A 20,298-nucleotide genomic window follows, 5' to 3' on the forward strand; every position below is an offset into this window, starting at 1 on the left:
AACAGCTGGGAAAACTGAATTACAAAACCTTGGGAAAACTGATATAAAATGAAATCAACTATCCTGTATTTTAGGAGAAATTTATGAGTTTTCATTCAACACCATAAAAGCTACTCCCCCAAATAGTCATTTTGGAGCAGTTGTATTTTTAGCTGTATAATAAACTCATTTACTAATTCTGTTCATCTAAAAATAATTCCACAGCTTGAGTAATGCCAAGAATATATACTTAGCCTACATACACTTTAAATGTTATAAAATACATACTAAAAATGCTCTGTATGATCTACTTCCATACTTCCAAATGAGGGTACATGTAACCAGTGATTGACAACTGGGAATCTTGAAGCTACAAGATAAACACTACACATCCTCCTGATGTGGGCAAATCATAGGAAATACTTAATAAACATGATAAACATAAACATTTTATTTAAACAAATATATATATATTGAAGTACAATGTAAGATTTATGAGTTCTAAAGGCAAAACAGGAACCTCCAAAGAAATTTCCTGCTACTTCGGGGCTTTCTTCTGCCCATTAGGGGATACGTCAGTAAGAAAATTGAGAAACACTGATTTAGGAACAAAAATTTCCTTACTGACAAAAGTGTGCTGAAATTATTTTGAACTATAAATAAAAACAACAAAAGGGCAAGTGATTAAGTGGCTTAACAAAATTTTATATAAAGCCACATGTAATTAAGATACCTTAATAAAGAAGACACAACTTACATGATTAGGAATATCCAAATTGCTACTGGGAAAACGGACACAGTTTCTGCACATTTTATTCACTAAGTCTTCACGAAAGACAATAATTTCTTGTGTACAATACTGAATTCTGAAATAAAAACAGTAGTTGAATGTGACTTCCTCAGAACAAAATATGAGGTAACTTTAAAGGCAAGATGTTTTATAGTACAAAGCCATTCCCACTTCCCATTGTTCACCACAGAAAAAATGCAACCAGAATCTATTCACCCATTCATTTGACAGTAATTTATTGAGCTCTTAATATGTGTCTGGCACTATTCTAGAAATGAGAATAAACAACAGATACAAAAATTACACAGCATGTTGGAAGATGATTAAGTGCATGGCAAAAAGGAAAAGGCTAACAGGAATCATTTAGGGGAAGGGAAGGTCTAGAAGGCTGGAGTAGTAAATAGGAGTATTGGAACAGGTAGGGCTCATAACGAAGTTTGATCTGAGCACAGACTTGAAGGAGGTGAGAGAGTCAAGCACACATGCAGAGGAAGAACACTGCAGGCAGAGGGAACAGGCAGAGCAGAGGCCCTAAGATGAACCATGCCTGGCACATTTGAAGAACAAAAGGAGCTGGAGTGGCTGGAATAAATGAGGAGAAGAAAGTCGGAGAGGAAATCACGGAGGAAACTGGAGGCCAGATCATGCAGGCCATGACTACCATTGCAAAGGATATGGGCTGTTACGGAATAACATGAGGGGCCCATCTTTCTGAATCAGTAGGGTGGATGTGACATGCCTTACCGTTTAAAGGATCACTCTGACATCGTTAAGGACAGACTACAGAGGAGCAGGGGTAGAAGCTAGAGAACAATGAGGAGGCTATTACAGTGATCAAGGCTAAAGAAGATGGTAGAGGGTTGTAGAGGGGGAGGTATAGAGAGGTGGCCAGATTCTGGATATATTTTGAAGTCCTTCTTCAAATTTTTGAAGGACTTCCTAAAAGCTTACATGTGAGGAAGAATCCCAAAGGTTGGTCTGAACGACTGGAAGGATAAAGGCGTCAGGAACTACGATGAGGAAAGCTATGGAACAGGGTTGGGGACTGATGAGGGAAGAAGATCAGAAGTTCAATCTGAAGTTGTCTATTAGACATCCAAGGGGAGATGATGAGTACGCAACCAGATATGTAAGTGTGGAATCTGTTAGAAGGTTTGAGCTATCAAAGATATCAATGTGGCAGCTGTCAATATACAGAGGGTAATTAAAGCCCTTGGACTGGAAAGGTCACTGAAGGAGTGAATGTAGGTAGAAAAGAGAGGAGAAACAACGACTGAGGGCATTCCCTCAGTAAGAGCCTATGGTCACAGTGAGTAGCACATACAGTAAATGTGTAATCCTTTCAGTCTTCCATTGTAACTTTTCTTAAAGGATGTGTAATTGGAATATCTATTTTTAAATCTCCATCCATTATTTAAGCTTCTAAATTCAGTGTTAGTGAATTATTTAAATACAGTTAAAACATTTTTAAAGTTTTGAGAAACCTAAAATAGAAACAAATTTTCTTTTCATTTTTATCCCATAACAATCAAAACTCAGAGACAAATTTTAAGAAACAGGTTAATTTTTTCCCCACTTTTTGTTTTTGTTTTTTTTTGGCCACGCCTCCCATGGCATGCGGGATCTTAGTTCCCCAACCAGGGATCGAACCCACGCCCCCTGCTGTGGAAGCGCAGAGTCCTAACCACTGGACCACCAGGGAATTCCCAAGAAATAGGTTAATTGTTAAATGAAAGGAAAAAACCGCAACACAAAAATACTAATATTTACCTGCAAGGATTAGTAGTAAAAACTGAAAATGGTACTCTTTGTCTGAATTCATTAGTGATGCTTTCAGCAAATGGTGGCCTATAAAAACAATTTATGAGATATAGTATACATTTTTAAATTTTATAGAATTTTCTTTACTGTTGCAAATATCTGAATAAAACTTACCTTGGTAAGATGGAACCAAATCCAGGATCCTCTGGACCAGGTACAAACACAAATCGACTACTGTAGCAAAATTCAACATAATTCATTCTAAAAATATTGCACCACTATCCCATAGTCCAAAACCAAATTATTGCCTTTAATTAAATTACAAATTTTTAAAAATTAAATTTCATGCATTTTAATAAATGAACTACTAAAAGGCTCCAGACCAATACTGTCCAATAGATCTTTTTGCAATGACAGAAATGTTCTAGACCTGTACTGTCCAATTATTGAGTGCTTGAACTGTGGCCAGAGTGACTGAATTTTATTTTTATTTATTTTATTTTTTTATTTTTAGCCACGCCCTGCAGCTTATGGGATTGTTTTAGTTCCCCGACCAGGGATGGAACCCGGTCACCACACCCCACCCCCACTCGCCTGCAGTGAAAGCACCAAGTCCTAACCACTGGACTGCCAGGGAATTCCCTTAAATAATTTAAATTTAAAGAGACAAAAAAAAAAGAGAGAGATGCACGTGGGCAGTGACTATCATATTGAAGAGTGTAGCTCTAGACCCTTAGGGTAATGTCACCAAGAAATTTGGAATATGGTGGAAATTATCACTCTTCCTTTTAATACTTTTCATTATAAATCTCTACTAGAGTGTAACATACATTATCATGATAGAAGGTTAATTTTATCTCTTAACTGTACTAATTTTCTCAACTTTTTCTTCCATCCATTTCTTAACTTAGGATTCATTTTTTGTGTTTCTTAAATAACACTTTAAATAAAAAATATAGCAATAGAAATCATTACCTTTGGTGAATATTGGGGTATTCACATATTATATCTGCCAAAGTCTTTAGGGAATCTAAAATTTTAAAGGGATATTGAATTTAACTTGCATATGATATACATAAATCAAATTTTATTTTATTAGCTACAACTCTACATATTTTGAATGAAATTAAAATATTATAGATTATTTCTTATCAATTTAGTTTATGTAAATGTAGAAACACTTATTAAACAGATCCTCAATACCTTTCAAAGCTTGAACCTGATTTTTTCCGTATGGTACAGATGAAAAATTGCCACACAGAATAAAGCAGGTTGGAGGTGCTGGTGAATAACCTAAAAATAAAAGAAGAAATAAACATATGGAGTGTAGAAATCATATTAAAATCTTTTAACCATGAGTTTTTAAATAATGAAACCGTACTGTTTTAAAAATAATACCTTATTTAATAACATTATTATAAAAAATAGTAATAATAGTGCCCATTTATTGAGCACTTATTTTGTGCCAGGCCCTGCAATGGCTTGATTAATCCTCACAACATCCCTGTAAACTGAGAGATTAAGTAACCTGCCCAAGGTATTAGGCTGCAGCTTAAACCCAGTTCTGTCAAATTCCAAAGCCTAAGCTGTCCTCCACTCTTGTACTATTCTTAGGACTAATTCTCATTTATCATGAATACACAGACAGACAGACACACAACAGAGTTATTTTTCAAATGTAAAAATGTAAGTCTTTAAGATGAATTCATTTAAAATATTTCACCACTGAATCAATGTCTTTTAAAAACTAGACTACTCAAAAAGATACATTTTTTTAAGAATTTAGTTTTAAGACATGAATTATCATTAGAGTTCAAAAAAGAATAGAAAAAATGACACCTACCAGAAAACATGGTGTGAAGTTTTTCTAATACTTCTACTTGGTCCAACCAAACATCAGATATAAACACAAACATGGCATCTTTATTCTCATCCTCTAGTTGTTTTAGTTTTGCAGAAGTCTTCACAGATGTATTAGAAGGTCCTCCAAAAAAATTAACATTTCCATAGTATGCCCTAGGTAATTATAACACAATTATTACCTTCTATCCTATATTCTGTTGGAGATTTCTGATATTCTACAAATTTAGCTTCTGTCTATCTAATGAGGTAATTGTCTCATCATGTAAATTGGACCATGAAAATGTATTATTTGGGGCTTCCCTGGTGTCACAGTGGTTGAGAGTCCGCCTGCCGATGCAGGGGACACGGGTTCGTGCCATGGTCTGGGAAGATCCCACATGCCGCGGTGCGGCTGGGCCCGTGAGCCTATGGCCGCTGAGCCTGCGTGTCCGGAGCCTGTGCTCCACAACGGGAGAGGCCACAACAGTGAGAGGCCCGCGTACCGCAAAAAAAAAAAAAAAAAGTATTATTTGTAGCACAAAAAACAAGTTTATTTAAGTGTTCTAAAATTAGAAAGGAAGCAATATGGAAGCAGTAAACAAAGTACAGATATAGTATACCTGTACCTTTTAAAACTTACTAAAGCAAATATTAAAATAAATCACAATTTCCTATGTAGTTGAAAGTAGGAGAAATAGATACTCAATTTGAATAAATAATAAAAGTCTCAGAAAAAGTGCTAGCCATTTGACCAAGCAATTCCACTTCTAGAAATCTGTTCTAAGAAATTAAGGATGTCTACAAAGACTAACGTACATCCCAGAATTGGAAAATCTGGAAGGAACACTAAAGCTTGCAAAAAGGGTCAGTAGGAAATTGGGGTGATCTTCTGGACTCTCAGCCTCTACTGCTTTGCCACCCACCCTTCACTGGCTGCCATCCTACAGTTCCCAGCTTAAATGTACTACCCCCAGAGAAGCCTCCCCTGAGGATCCCGAGAAGTTAGATTTCCCCATTACACACACTTGTAGGACCCTGCACTTCTCTTTTGTAGAACTTATCAAATTTGTAATCAGCGAATTATTTGGGTGACAGTTTAATGTCTATCTCCCCAATCCAACACCTAGCACAGAGCCTGGCAATATAGTATGTGCTCAAAATACACTGCTGAATATAACAAATCATGTAATTAAAAAAGTATTTCGGGCTTCCCTGGTGGCGCAGTGGTTGAGAGTCCGCCTGCCGATGCAGGGGACACGGGTTCGTGCCCCGGTCCGGGAAGATCCCACATGCCGCGGAGCGGCTGGGCCCGTGAGCCATGGCCGCTGAGCCTGCGCGTCCGGAGCCTGTGCTCTGCAACGGGAGAGGCCACAACAGTGAGAGGCCCACGTACCGCAAAAAAAAATAAAATAAAATAAAAAAAAAAAAAAAAAAAAAAAAAAGTATTTCATGGTAATGGAAAATGTTGACTGCATATTAAATGAAGCAGGTTGCAAAGCAGTGTACAGCATGTATCCATTTCTAGTGTCCAAAAAAAGGGAATAGATATAGACCTATGTATTCATTCATAAAAAGAAACTCTCTATGTAATATGTGTGTGTGTGTGTATATATATATATATATATCTTTTTAGGTTGCTGTAATTATATCCTATAAAGTCACTGCAAACACTGCATTAGGGAATACTGAACCCTTGCTCCTAAGGAAAATATGTACATATCAGATAGATTGTAATATTAAATCCTAAAAACAAAAACAAAAACAAAAAAACCCCTCATGTTGGTAGATTCTATTTTCTTTATTTTACAAAAGAGAAAGCGAGGTTCAGGTTCAGAAGTGTTAAGTTCTCTCCCGAGGCCATCCCAATAGCAGGTGCCAGTGTTAGGTTACAATCTTGCAGTTATCAGAGGAATGAAATAAGGTGAAATTGTATGAAATAATTGTATGATGATTTCAATTATATACCCAAACATAAACCAGAGCATCACAGACAGAAATACCTATTAAGCTGATTCTTGAGAAATTAAAGCTTAGAAAAGCCTCACTAACACCTTCCATCCTTGGTACGTGGAATACAGGAAGTCCCCTACATATGAACCTTCAAGTTGCAAACTTTCAAAGATGCAAACGTGCCCCTGTATGCCAGCTGTTGTACTGTACTACTGTACTTTTCAAAGTACTGTACTGTAAGATTAAGAACGTTTTCTTTATTTTTTGTTTTTTATGTATTATTTGTGTGAAAAATATTATAAACCAATTACAGTACAGTACTATATAGCCGATTGTGTTAGTTGGGTACCTAGGCTAACTCTGTTGGACTTACAAACAAGTTGGACTTACAAACAATTTGGACTTACGAACGTGCTCTCAGAATGGAACTCATTCTTATGTAGGGGACTTACTGTATAATGTGCAAAGACAGGAGCAAGAGGAAGGCCTATTTTCCCAAGAAATATTCTACGAATTCTAGGAACTCTAACAACACGTTGAGCTCAGAAAACACAAGTCACGTGCTCTGTACCAGTGAAAGAGAGCAGCATGGAAATGAAATCCCAGCAAATCTGTACCTAAAAAAATTATATGGTAGACTAGGCAATGGTGGGAAGGCATTAGGTCAGTTCAGATCCTTTTGAGATGGGACCACGTTGTAGACGTATTTGTATTCATTTATCCTTTTTTTTTTTTTATAGATTGTATTTATTTATTTATTTTTTGGCTGCGTTGGGTGTTCCGTTGCTGTGCGCGGGCTTTCTCTACTTGTGGCGAGCGGGGGCTACTCTTCGTTGTGGAGTGAGGGCTTCTCATTGCGGTGGCTTCTCTTGTTGAGGAGCACAGGCTTCAGTAGTTGTGGCACGTGGGCTCTAGAGCGCAGGCTCAGTAGTTGTGACACACGGGCTTAGTTGCTCCACAGCATGTGGGATCTTCCCGGATCAGGGCTCTAACCCGTGTCCCCTGCATTAGCAGGCGGATTCTTAACCACTGCGCCACCAGGGGAGCCCCTCATTTACCCTTAAAACAGCATTTTACACATAGAAAGAACTCAATAAAATATCTATTGTTGAATTCACTGACTGCCACCAGCATACAGCCCTCTGAATTTTACTTTGGAGGTATTTTAAGAGAAAAGTAATTTATAATCCTAACTGGAATAAAATGATTATTTTACTTTAACATACTTTATGACACCTCATACCAGTCCATTGGTGTACTAAACACACACAAAACAGTTTAATTTAGAGAAAATGAGACAATTTAAATGGAAGATTATTTGAGACATTTTGGCTAAACTGAAACGAATGGTAATACTCATGGCCAGCTTCCTCAATTACTCGTCTCATTCAGACGTAATAATTGAGGCTTGTATGAAACTAAAACACCAAAACAACAGCAATTATGCCTTAAATATAGTCCAAAAAAACCCTACAATGATCTAAACCTAGCCACAAACTAGCACTAAAAACATTCACTTAAAAGTGAGCTGGCTTGATGAGGGCTTGTATTCTCTGTGGCGTGAGCAGCACTTTCCCCCAGATTATGTACTTCAACAGGAAGAGAAGATGCACGGCAAAAGCTGCCTGCCAGTGACTACCAGCCAGCAAATGTGGCCTTGGCACCTGATTTATACAGGCATACTGGACCTAAAATCTTAATCCTCATACTTCTTGAAATCATCACCATTGTCATGGAATCTCAAGATTTAATTCCCCCAGATGCTTACAGGCTCCAGGAAGGTAATACTAAATATCAAAGCAGCAGCCAGCTGAGGCTGACTAGGTGTGAGTGAGGGAGCACACACATACCCTGCCCAAAGTGGGCAATCACTGCAGTATAGATGTTCCAGGTGAGAATTCAGGTACAAAGTATGGCTAGATCTGATTGTTCAAGAGAACTCAGAAATCTAGACCATTATGAGAAATCTCCTAATTTTTAAATATTGCAAACTAATTCAAAATGTGTTTTAACACCTCAAAGGGGAAAAAAGAAATTTCTATAGCCTACATTCAACCCACAGGCCAACAGCTTCAACTTCTATTCAGCCTCTGCTCAAATACCTTGAGTGACAGGGAACTCACTCCTCTCAGAGAAGGCCCTTTTGGAACCACTCTAATATTATAATGATTTTGCATATATTAAAGAACTATATAATCTGCCTCTTGTAACTTTCACTCAGTAAAATACAAAAATAAGAACTTTCTATTAACATGGGAATTATATTCTTCTAAGTGTTTTCCTATCTCTTATCTCAGTTGAACTTCTCATCAATCCTATAGATAAGTAAGACCGAAAGACTGGAAGTCTTTCCATTAAAGCCAAAGTACAGAGATGCTATTGCAACCAATCTGAAGTCAACCCGAAGTTTTCAGTTTCATATAAAGCCCAGTCTTTAACTCTCATTTTCCGTTGCTCTTCGCCTTCTGACACAAAGCCTGAGGACTTGTAATAACTGAGATATGATATACTATCTTACATTCATTACTGCCAGTATTATAAAATTCCTATAGAGTTTAAGTCAAACATTTTTATACCTAGTAGTACTAGAGGGTTCAGTGGGTGGAAATCCAAAGGCATTGACATGAAACACCTGATCTTCAAACCAACCTGAAAAAAGATAAGTAACAAATCACTTTCGTTTGTCCAATTCTCCTTCTTGTTTGAAAGGACAAAACTATGGAACACAAAGCAGTAACGCTAGGCTATCATCTCATCCCCTGTCGACTAACAACAGAATTTATCAGTCCCACTGCGCTACAAAGCAGCTTCAGGTTCAGAGACTGTCTCAGTTCTTTTTTTTTTTTTTTTTTTTTTTTGGCCACACCATGCAGCTTGCGGGATCTTAGTTCCCTGACCAAGGATTGAACCTGGTCCATAGCAGTGAAAGAGCCAAGTCCTAACCACTGGACCGCCAGGAAATTCCAGACAGTCTCAGTTCTATAAAACAAAAAAATCATGAAATACTAACAGATTTAGAAATAAAACTTTTCTCTTTTTTTATTTCACAATACATGTTAGAGTACAGACAGACAAGGTACACAGATTTTAAAATGTCTCATTTTGTGACTCTACGTACAATCTGTTTTTTCAACTTGATTGAGATATAATTCATATATCATACAACCCTTTAAAAGTGTATACTTCAGTGGTTTTTAGTATATTCACAAGTTGTACAGCCATCACCACTAATTTCAGAATATTTTCATCACCCCAGAAAGGAACCCCTCTCCCATGAGTCTGAGAGTTATTTATGTTGTCAAAAGTATGCTCTCATAATCAGTGTTGTCCCGAGTTACATCATGTTAACATATTTTAACCAATGTAGAAAGGGTTTTATGGTAGAATGATGAGGGGGAGAGGGGAAAAAAGTATACTGACTTACCCTCTGCTAAGACAAAGCATGACTCTGTGTATAAACCGCTATGGAACTGGTACACAATAATTGAGGAAAATAATTCTACTTCTATGCTTGAGATGGTGATAAAGTCAACATACATTTTGGGCTCAACAGGACTTCCAAATAATAAATTCAAAGACTTCACATTTAAAACTCTGAATAGATCATAGCTTAAAAAACTTTAGGTTTAAGTATCCCCATATCTGATTCTAAGATGTAATATTGACAGTATAGACCATTCTTAGCATGTTATAAACTTCCTCAGTGATTTGTCTGGATTCTCCAAATAAGGGGGAATTACAGGTTTTTTGTCTCTGGTTAGGATTATGTCTCCAGATTCCTACACCACCGTATGGAAGTTACACTAAGAACCCAAATAGGTAAATGTGAGAATGATATATGATCAATTTCCCCAACTCATGTAACACAGATTTAAAAAAATATAAGTGAAGGATATAGCTTTACTAAGATCCAGTTGTACTGTTCCTGTAGGATCTTCCAGAAAAAATTTTCCCTAAAAAAAATTAAAAGAAGTATGTCCACATTTATGTAAAAATGAATACTATGACAAAAGAATTAAAATACTGACAATTTTGACAACAGAATATAGTAGACAGTACAGTGGATTTTTAAAAAATCAGTAATTCCTAGTCTAGGCTTTTCCATTTACTAGTCTGGTGACCACAAACTAATCAATTAATTGAGACTCGGAGTCCTCATAGGTACCTAGACAATGACCACTGCCAACCAAGAGATGACAGGAGGGATACTCGCTGGCTGCCGTAAGAGGGGCCTCAGAGAGCCAACAACAACTCCCAGGGAGCAGGATATGGTCTGCTGCTTTGATTGTTTAGAAACCCAGTACTCTCTTCTCTGTTCAACCAGAGGTCACTGGGGGACTAATTTCAGGCTATGCAAACTGGTGGCCTGTATAAGACACTCCTTCCTGATGTCTACTCAGGAAACCAAATGCAAAAGGCAAGGTTACTTGGTGACTGAGGTAGCCACTTTCAATGAAGAATACGCTCCCATGCCCTCTGTAAAAATCCTATATGCAACTGACATTTCATTAATCTGAAGGCTGAAAATAAAAGTTGGATGCTTATCAAGTTCAACTTACCTCTTTTAACTGGGTTATCATTCCAAGAATAATCACATCTCTGATCTTGGCTGTACTGCCCAATAGGGTTTCTACTGTCTTAAGCTAAAGAAAACAAAATAAATTCTTAAGGACTGAAAATATGTTCTTTTAAGAAACTAATCTTTTTACAAGTAAGTAAATTTTGAGTGCACATTTTAGTATTTACAACTATTTTACAGTAGAAAATCAAATAAAATTTAGAAAATATAATTTTATCCTACAAAAAGCTAAAATATTAACTGATGATAGCTTGGAAGAATTGTGCCTAAAGAAACACCATATCAACACAGGCCCTAACCAATGACTGAAGTTTCATACCATATTATTTTGAATAATAAGTATATTTATCTTTAAAATGTAAAAAAAGAATATAAATTTTATTTATTTGGTCAGTACCTCTTCAGTACCTGAAAATTAGTGGGCTATTTAAAAAGTTATATTCTACTTTTATTTAGTATTTTGAAAGGCTGTCATTATTTACATTCTCAATCTGATCCTTATTTTTTATCAGAAAGTTAAAGGTAGTAATAATTGGGGCATTATTTTAAAAAATCCTTTCTGACCGTTTTCTATACATATAATCCTAAGTATATGTTAATACACACATATATAATTTATAAACACATAGCCATACAGTTTGTTTTATTGCAAAGATGAAATCATATTATTTGTATTATTCTTCAACTTAACTTTTTAAGTTTAATATATCTTAAACATTGTTCCATTTAACTATATATAGATACACTTCATTCTTTTTAATGGGTAGAGATATCTATAGTATATATACAACAATTTACCAGACAACTTAAAGGACATGATCACATCATCCCATAATAATCACTGTTAACATTTGATATTGAAGTTCCTCTTTAAAAACGTGAACCTCAAGCAACACAGGAATACAATGTTCATTTTAAACAGTTTTTAAAAATGAAATACTTAGGGATAAATCTGAAGAAAAGATATGTAAGACATGTATTCTAAAAACTTGCTTAGGTAAAGATTTCTTAGAAACAATACCAAAAATATGAGCCATAAAAGAAAAATTGATAAGTTGGACTTTAACAAAATTAAGAACTTACGTACTTCAAAAACACTGTTAAGAGAATAAAAAGACAACTTACAGACTGGGAAAAATATTGCAATTTGCAATCAATCAATTAAAGCAACACAGAAGTAAAAGCTGTAACAAAGTATTCATGAGGACACCATATTTGCAGTTTGCAAAGGGAGAATGCCATAGAGGGACTATAGATGGTGGTTTAAATAGATAATATACCAGCAGGGATACAGAATTAAACAGCTTGGCAAGATAACAAGAACAATAAATTATTTAGCTAAGCCCTAAAGTTACTTTGGCAAAGAGGAGAGGTGAAATAATGCTTCTGGGTTGTGGGTATCTGAGTTGCCATAGGAAACCTAATATATTCAAGAAAACACATAGACAGTCCTTTGTAGAGAAATATAAATAATGTCAATTTCCAAAACTTAATACAATTTTTTTCTCCAACAAAAGTTAAAAGCAGAAACTATCAAACTCTATAAATGTTTTCTCCTTATGGTGCTGCCATCAAACATTAATTTAAGCGTTATCTAGTATTATCGTTTTAGTATCTATCAGACTGCTCATCACCATGAATTTGGACCTAACATGGTAGAGGACTGAAAGAACCTTAGCAGAGGCTGGGCCTCTTCAAAAGCTATTTGGAACACCACAGAAATGGTGGGTCCTAGCCAGAAGGAGCTAAGGACTATCCCCCAGCAGGGCTCTGTGTGCTGGAGGGGGAAAAAAGCCACAGATGCACTGACAGTGACCAGGTGTGTTGCTGGAACAAAAGTGATGGTGCTGTTTGGTAACCACTTTCTGAAGTATTACAGTGGAAAGAGCACACACAGCAGAAAACATTCTTCCTCTCCCCAGACAACCCTGTGGCCTGTCTGTGCTCTCTCATGCATTCTATAAATGTGGTTTCCTTAGTGCCTTCAGTAAAATTTTCACTACAACTATATAACATGTCTCAGCTAAACAAGTGTATGGGGGTCACTAGAGGGCTGGACTGGGCAAGGAGCAGGATTTCAGAGTATGAGTGAGGGTAGGAAGGGTAGTGTTGAGGGTTGGTCAGAAAGCCAGTGTATCATCCAGCAAATGGACCAGGAGGACTAGGGTTCTGTCTTGGTGGCCAGAGACCCAGCACACAGGACATGGACTTTACCAACAGTGGGCATGCACAGGTCAGTTAGCTAGTTAAACTGTTATCAGTCGTTAATTTTCATTTAAAATTCAATAAATTAGAATTAAGCAATAAACATTAAACTTGTATACATATACCCCCTAAATAACTAGGATAACGTTCTAACCTGGAATTTGCTTCCGCTTTCATCAGGGTGAGAACCTATCACTGGAGGAGTAAATAATTCATGTCTGTGGGTCCTCTAGAAAAAAGAAAGATTCACATGAATTACTGAGGCAAACATTTAAAACTAAGATTCATTAAAATAGTGCCCTGACAAAGCACTGTCCTTAAACTAACGTTACTATTATTTATTCTCAACAAATTTGAAAATCTACATAGTTTAATGTACAAATATCTAGGAATGTAATTTGTTTAAAAAATCATTTTAAGACTTTTTTTAAAAAAAGGTCTATCATGTACCTGGCAGTAGTGCACTCTGGGCTGAGGATATGAAGACAACAAACCAAGGTGTCAACCTCAGAGTACAGGGGTCAGTGAGAAAGAAGTGTCAACAGGTCACAATACAACAAAGGACCCTGAGCAGAAGGGGCCATTTAACGAGATCCTAAATGATAAAAAAGACTTTGCTAGTAAGAAACAAAAGGAGGCTGAGACAAGACATTTCGGGCAGAGGAAGGGATGTGTCACAAGAAAGAGTTATTAAGAATAAAGGAGGGGGCTTCCCTGGTGGCGCAGTGGTTGAGAGTCCGCCTGCCGATGCAGGGGACACGGGTTCGTGCCCCGGTCTGGGAAGATCCCACATGCCATGGGGCGGCTGGGCCCGTGCGCGTCCGGAGCCTGTGCTCCGCAACGGGAGAGGCCACAACAGTGAGAGGCCCGCGTACCGCAAAAAAAAAAAAGAGTAAAGGAGGGGCTTCTCTGGTGGCGCAATGGTTGAGAATCTGCCTGCCAATGCAGGGGACACCGGTTCGAGCCCTGGTCTAGAGAAGATCCCACATGCCGCGGAGCAACTGGGCCCGTGAGCCACAATTACTGAGCCTGCGCGTCTGGAGCCTGTGCTCTGCAACAAGAGAGGCCACAATAGTGAGAGGCCCGCGCACCGCGATGAAGAGTGGCCCCCGCTTGCCACAACTAGAGAAAGCCCTCGCACAGAAACGAAGACCCAACATAACCATAAATAAATAATTTTTTTTAAAAGAGTAAAGGAGTATTCAGGAAGTGATGTGAAGCTTAGTACAGGTGGATCATGTAGTGCACAAGGCAGCACGTGCGACAATGCAATAGATGGGTTGGAACCTCTATTTGGGAAAATGTCCCTCCCCCACTGTGGTCCACATAGTTTAGGTAGGGTTGGTGCCCTTCTCCCTCCAGACAGACCACCAAGGCCTAGCAAATCAAAGTACTCCATCCCCTTGGCCAATGATTGTTTCAGGGTTGAGCAAGTGCCTAAAGCCTGGCCAATAGGAGACAGCTGCTAGAACTATTGGAAAAGAAGAACTCTCTACAAGTTTCCAAGGCTGCTAGTGAGTGGCCATCTCGGTCACCTAATAGGGAGAACTTGTTTGAAAGTAAGATCAATTTTTTAAAATGGCTGGGAGATGGAAAGAGGTAGATGCCTCATGACATTGTGTGAGCACCTTGATCCAGCCATGCTTGACACAGCTGGACCTCCAGACTTCTCCACAAGCCAAGAAGTTCCTCTTTCTGTTTTAGCCAGTTTGAGTTTTTGTAAACTCTAATAAAAGCGTCCCAACAATACAGATTTTGTATGCCAAACCAAGGAGTCAGTCTTATAGACAATGGAAAACAACAATTTTGAAGTAGGATGATAAAATCAGATTTGCTTTCAGGAAGATAATTGCAATAAAAATATGCATGGACTAAAATTCAACCCTTTTAATGAGGCTCGGGAGGGTTTAGTGATACCCCCAAATAATATCATAGGCTTTAACACATAATTTTTATTTATTTTTTATTTTATTTATGGCTGTGTTGGGTCTTCGTTTCTGTGAGAGGGCTTTCTCTAGTTGTGGCAAGTGGGGGCCACTCTTCATCGCAGTGCGCGGGCCTCTCACTATCGCGGCCTCTCTTGTTGCGGAGCACAGGCTCCAGACGCGCAGGCTCAGTAATTGTAACACATAATTTTTAAAAAGAAAGTGGTATTTACTGAGCATCTTCTCTTGTGAAAAGCACTACACCAAAGGTGGCAGAGGAAATAAACAAGGAGTGTGCAGTCTGACAACAGGGACACACACCCCAAATGCAAGGCAGAGCCAACTCTAGTTAAGTGTCGTAGGAGACCCACTGAGTAGTCAGTGGGTTGAAAGCAGGAAGAGGACTTCCCTGGTGGTCCAGTGGGTAAAACTCCACGCTCCCAATGCAGGGGGGCCCGGGTTCGATCACTGGTTGGGGAACTAGATCCCACATGCATGCCACAACTAAGAAGTCCACATGCCACAATGAAGATCCCGTGTGCTGCAACTAAGACCCGATGCAACCAAAATAAATAATTAATTAATTTAATTAATTAACTAAAAAATTTAGAAAGCAGGAAGAGACTGCATCCAACTGCAGATCAGGAAGGGCTTCAGAAAAGAGGAGGAATATGAGAAGGCCCTTCCAGAATTAGGAGGGTTTCAAGAGCAGAGATAAGAGGGAAGAGCATCAAGAGAGTGAATAGTATAAGCAAAGTCACAGAAGAAGTGGAAGAAACAGACACAATATTTCCATGTTTCAGTTTTGGCTCCTCTACTTTTCAGAGGGAAAAGTACAGATTAGGCCAAAAACGTGTGACAGGAAGATTTGTATTTTTAAAAAATATTTATTTATTTGGCTGCTCTGGGTCTTAGTTGTGGCATGCAGGATCTTTAGTTGTGGCATGTGGGATCTTTTAGTTGTGGCATGTGAACTCTTAGTTGCAGCATGTGGGATCTAGTTCCCTGACCAGGGTTCAAACCCAGGCCCCCTGCATTGGGAGCGTGGAGTCTTAGCCACTGGACCACCAGGAAAGTCCCAGAAGATCTGTATTTAATCCAGTAGGTGGTAAACTTCCTTGAAAGACTTGTGAGCAAAATCATGGCGTGACCAGTGCTAAACTTCTGGAAGATTAACCTGGCAACATTATGTAGGCGATGGAGGCAGAAGAGAATAGACATCCTCAGGGCTCATTCTCCTCAACCTTTGTTCAGTGCTTATTCCTGCTGACCACCCTCTCCTCATTGAAACCTCCCTGTGCTTCTGCTATATAACACCACCCTGGCCTAGCCCCCAAACTCTATCATTCCCTTTTCCATCATCTCTCAGGGGCTCATCTCTGCAGTCCCATCTATTACTCTAGTCAGATGCCTCCTAAATCTCTCTCTACCCAGATCTCTTTCTTTAGCTCCAGATGTACATCTCACCTGATATCCTACTGGCAACCTTAACTCAAATGTTTGAAACAGAACCTGCCATCATCTTCCCCATTCTCTTTTTCCTATTTGTTAATATATTACCATTATTCTACCTGTCCACTCTCTCAGGCTCAAAACCTTAACCATCTTTCAGTCTTCATTCTCTCCCTTCTCTTTCATGTCCAATCAGTCACCATGAACTACGGCTTCCACTGCCAGGACTGTCCCCTCTTTCTGCTCCCCTTACCTTCCTTCATTCAGACTATCATTTAATCCAGGACTAATACCACAGACTCCTGTATAAGTCTTCTCTCATACTCTAATTCATCCCAAAATCAGCTGAGAGAGGAAGTCCTCAGGGAACTGCTGTAAGTGAGTTGCTCTGGTATTTTAAGGCTCCTTGTACCAAGAGAACAGAGTCCAACTCCGAAGAGTGGCATCCAAGGCAATCGCATGATTTAGTTGCCACTTGACTTTCCAAACTTATCCTATGCTACTCCTCTTCACAAGCCTTCCTCTCCAAGGCTTGTAATAAGAAGAAGGCTGATTGCTCATCATTTCCTGCATGGAGTCCACTTTTTCCTTTTGCTCTGTCTTTGTTCACACTGTTCACCACCTTCTCCCCATTTCCACAAGATCAGAGCAATCAAGGCCCATATCAAATGCCATCATTTCCTTGAAGGCTTCTCTGATTTTTCTATAGAAAGCATTCTCTTTGTATTATATTTCTTCCATAGCATGTATAAAATTCTACTTCATATTTTATCTATGCAGATGTCTTTAACTTCATAGACTATAAGTTGCTTGAAAGTAGTATAGTACAGGAGGCAAAGGTTGGGCTCCAGAGTCAGACTGACTGGATACAAATCCTGTCCCTACTTACTAGATGTAACCTCTGGGCTAGTGACTAAACTTCTCCAGGTCTCAGTTTTCCCCATCTGTAAAATGGGAATAACAGCATTTATACATACATTGATGTTATGATAATCAAATGAGGTAATGTCTGTAAAGTGATAAACAATGCCTGGCCTATCAAAAGCATTTTAAAAATGTTAGCTACTATTTTTATCATCATCATGATTGTTAAAGTACAAAAGTCCATCCTTTAATTATCTCTGAGTCTTACCTAAGCTGAAACAGTCTCTTTTTCCCCCTCCGACTTACCTGGTGCAAAATTGTGTATCGTTCACGAAACAGCTCTGCTTTATCTCTTGCTGTCCCAAATAAATTTGGTGCAGGGTGGTTGGTCATTAATAAACTAGGAAAAAAGGAATGCCTATTTATGACTATCATAATACACAAAGGTAGGTCAAAAATGAAACAAGAGACTATATACCTTCCAAAAAAATGTACATTTGAAATTAGCTTAACATCAATAGATGGCATACTTACGGAAGAAATTTTTTTCTTTCTGAATTGTACACAAGGCGTGGGATATCAAATGCTCCTATGATATTGAAAATATGTTCTCTGAAAAACAACCCACAAAAACAGACCTGATTTACTAAAACATAAGTATTCCAAGTGAACATGAAAACTTGCATTATAACCTTATGTCATGTCATATACACATACTTTTCACAGATCATGTACACAATTTATTGTAGTGTCAAAAATAATATGGGGGTAAAGTTTTTAGCCTGTGCATTTTCCTCTCAGAGATGAGAATGCACTGCCACTACTCTCAAGCTAACAAAAAATTTCATCAACTTCTAATTAAGAATGTTATCTGTTGAAAAAGAACATTTACATATAAAATAGTCACATCTTAAAGAAATCTCTTCTAATATGTACTATTTTTATAATCTACAATGTTATTAAAAGGTATTATTCATTTCCAACAATTTTTTAATCCAAAATATCATGCAAAAGTGACCCAGGAAAAGATGTAAAACAGAAAAAGAACCCCCCAAATTCTGCCCATATCCTTGAAACCTATAGTGTTAGAGAAGAATAATTCATAAAATAATTTACCTTCAGATACTTTTAATATCATAACCATGTTTGAATGAGGTTAAAAAAAATTCACAGCACTATTGCATAAATATTCCAACCTAAAGAATCTTCCCTAAAACTATATCTATTTCCCAAAATGAAAACGGACAAAAAAATGTCATGCTAGTCTGTTGGTAGCACCTAGTACAGAGTAGCAGAGAACCAGTGAACTTGAAGTAAGCCTGCTTCTAGACACAGCTCCATGATTTTCTAATGGGTCAATCTTGGAAAGTTATTTAACTTACCATGCTACTTATTCATCTATAAAAATGAGAGCCTCTCCCTTGTGCTATGATATAACGCCTTTCTGACAACTGGAGTTGCAAAGATCATTTACCATTCAGTCCCTACTCAACCTCTATATTGGCTGACTGTAGCATATGAATAGCTTGACAGAAACAACAGGTAACTTTAATGCCTCTTTTAGGATTATAATCCTTACACTTTTGATATAATCATTTTGAATTTCTATTGATGGCTTTAGGAGCAAGTACTCCAGTATCTTAAACAATAAGTTGGCAAAGAAAAAATTTAAATACCTAAATTTCTCTATTTTTTAGCAGCTCTAGTAAATTCTGACCGGAAAAAGATTAAAACTACTAACCAAAATGAGTAATGACTCCTTTCAATGATCTCCATTGCCCCAAATAGGAAAAAACTGTCAAAGTTAAGACTATCTCTATCCATTTTCCCAGATGTTTTCCTTTCAGTTAAACCCTATGAATTTGGAAAGAAGTAGCATATTCAAAGGAGGAAAGGAAAGAGGTTTATCTCAGGGAGATAAAACCCAGAAAAATTACTGCAACATAAATTCCTAAGCTCTAACAGCATGAGACAGGGTAAAAAGTCCTAAAGCTGAGGTTTTACCCTCCTTTACCATTCACCATGTGACCCAAGTTAAGTCACTGAACTTTCAGGACTCGGCACTTTCCTAAGAAAAAAAGTAAATTATACCTCTGAATAATCAGTTCAATCCACCTGCAGCATATAGAATATTAAATCAAATCAGTTGGGTAAGTGGCAAAAGTTTGTCATGGTACAAACAACACCGAAATCTCAAATTCTAGGATAAAAATAGTAAAGATGAGTCATTTAATATTGAGGTTTATAATGTAAGCTATCACTTAAAAAAAAAACCTAAGAAATAACCACTGTAGAAAGGTGACCACTGAGTATTTCCCGCAAGAAAATAATTTAAAATAACCACTCAACAACACTTCCAACATGGGGAAAAGGTGAATTTTTCCACATACACAGTTTCATCTACTGACTGACTGCATTCCTGGACTGCTGCTTCCACTACGGACCGTTCGATCATGTTTGATGACACTGAAAAGAGAAGTTCAAAGTTAAATTTTAAAAACAGGCATAAAAATTAGTTCTTTCCACACACAGCTTTTTTTCCTAAAAATAATCTGCAAACACTAACCCCGAGATGCTCATTACATAGATTTTAGGAGGAAAAAAGTGTTAGAACAAAAGCCGTATTTCAAATACCTTAATCTTCCACGCTCAAATACACTTACAATACCTTAATAAACAGTCAAATGCCTTACTTTTCTAAATATTGTTAAGTAATATACATTCAGGTATACAAATGCTTCTGTAAGCTCCTAGGTTTAATATGGTTACATTAGTATAACTTTTCATCACAACTGCTATGTTTCAGTAGGTATGATAGTGACAGTAATAACAATAACAGCCACCCCTCATTAAGCCCTTAGTAACCGTGTGGCACCATGCCACACGTCTCTAGGAGAACTAGAGGTTACTCCTCGGCAAGAAGTGCTACTAGGGGTATGTCTCATACCACC

The 20,298-nt window shown here is 37.7% G+C and overlaps 1 protein-coding gene across 1 annotated transcript in view; it reads right to left on the bottom strand.

Moving 5' to 3' along the window:
- Window positions 1–20,298, bottom strand: part of POLE2 (DNA polymerase epsilon 2, accessory subunit) — a 29,594-nt gene that overhangs the window by 5,920 nt on the left and 3,376 nt on the right. The window contains exons 3-16 of the mRNA XM_081228348.1: window positions 19,738–19,813; window positions 17,882–17,959; window positions 17,654–17,747; window positions 13,261–13,335; window positions 10,882–10,965; window positions 10,219–10,275; window positions 9,747–9,795; window positions 8,899–8,971; window positions 4,374–4,546; window positions 3,734–3,823; window positions 3,506–3,560; window positions 2,705–2,764; window positions 2,540–2,617; window positions 737–845 (exon numbers count right to left, since the gene is read on the bottom strand). Coding sequence (XP_081084474.1) covers window positions 737–845; window positions 2,540–2,617; window positions 2,705–2,764; window positions 3,506–3,560; window positions 3,734–3,823; window positions 4,374–4,546; window positions 8,899–8,971; window positions 9,747–9,795; window positions 10,219–10,275; window positions 10,882–10,965; window positions 13,261–13,335; window positions 17,654–17,747; window positions 17,882–17,959; window positions 19,738–19,813 — 1,151 coding nt within the window. The remainder of the gene's footprint in view (window positions 1–736; window positions 846–2,539; window positions 2,618–2,704; window positions 2,765–3,505; window positions 3,561–3,733; window positions 3,824–4,373; window positions 4,547–8,898; window positions 8,972–9,746; window positions 9,796–10,218; window positions 10,276–10,881; window positions 10,966–13,260; window positions 13,336–17,653; window positions 17,748–17,881; window positions 17,960–19,737; window positions 19,814–20,298) is intronic.

This window comes from Mesoplodon bidens (genome assembly GCF_964165515.1).
Source record: "Mesoplodon bidens genome assembly, chromosome: 3".
Lineage (NCBI taxonomy): Eukaryota > Metazoa > Chordata > Mammalia > Artiodactyla > Ziphiidae > Mesoplodon > Mesoplodon bidens.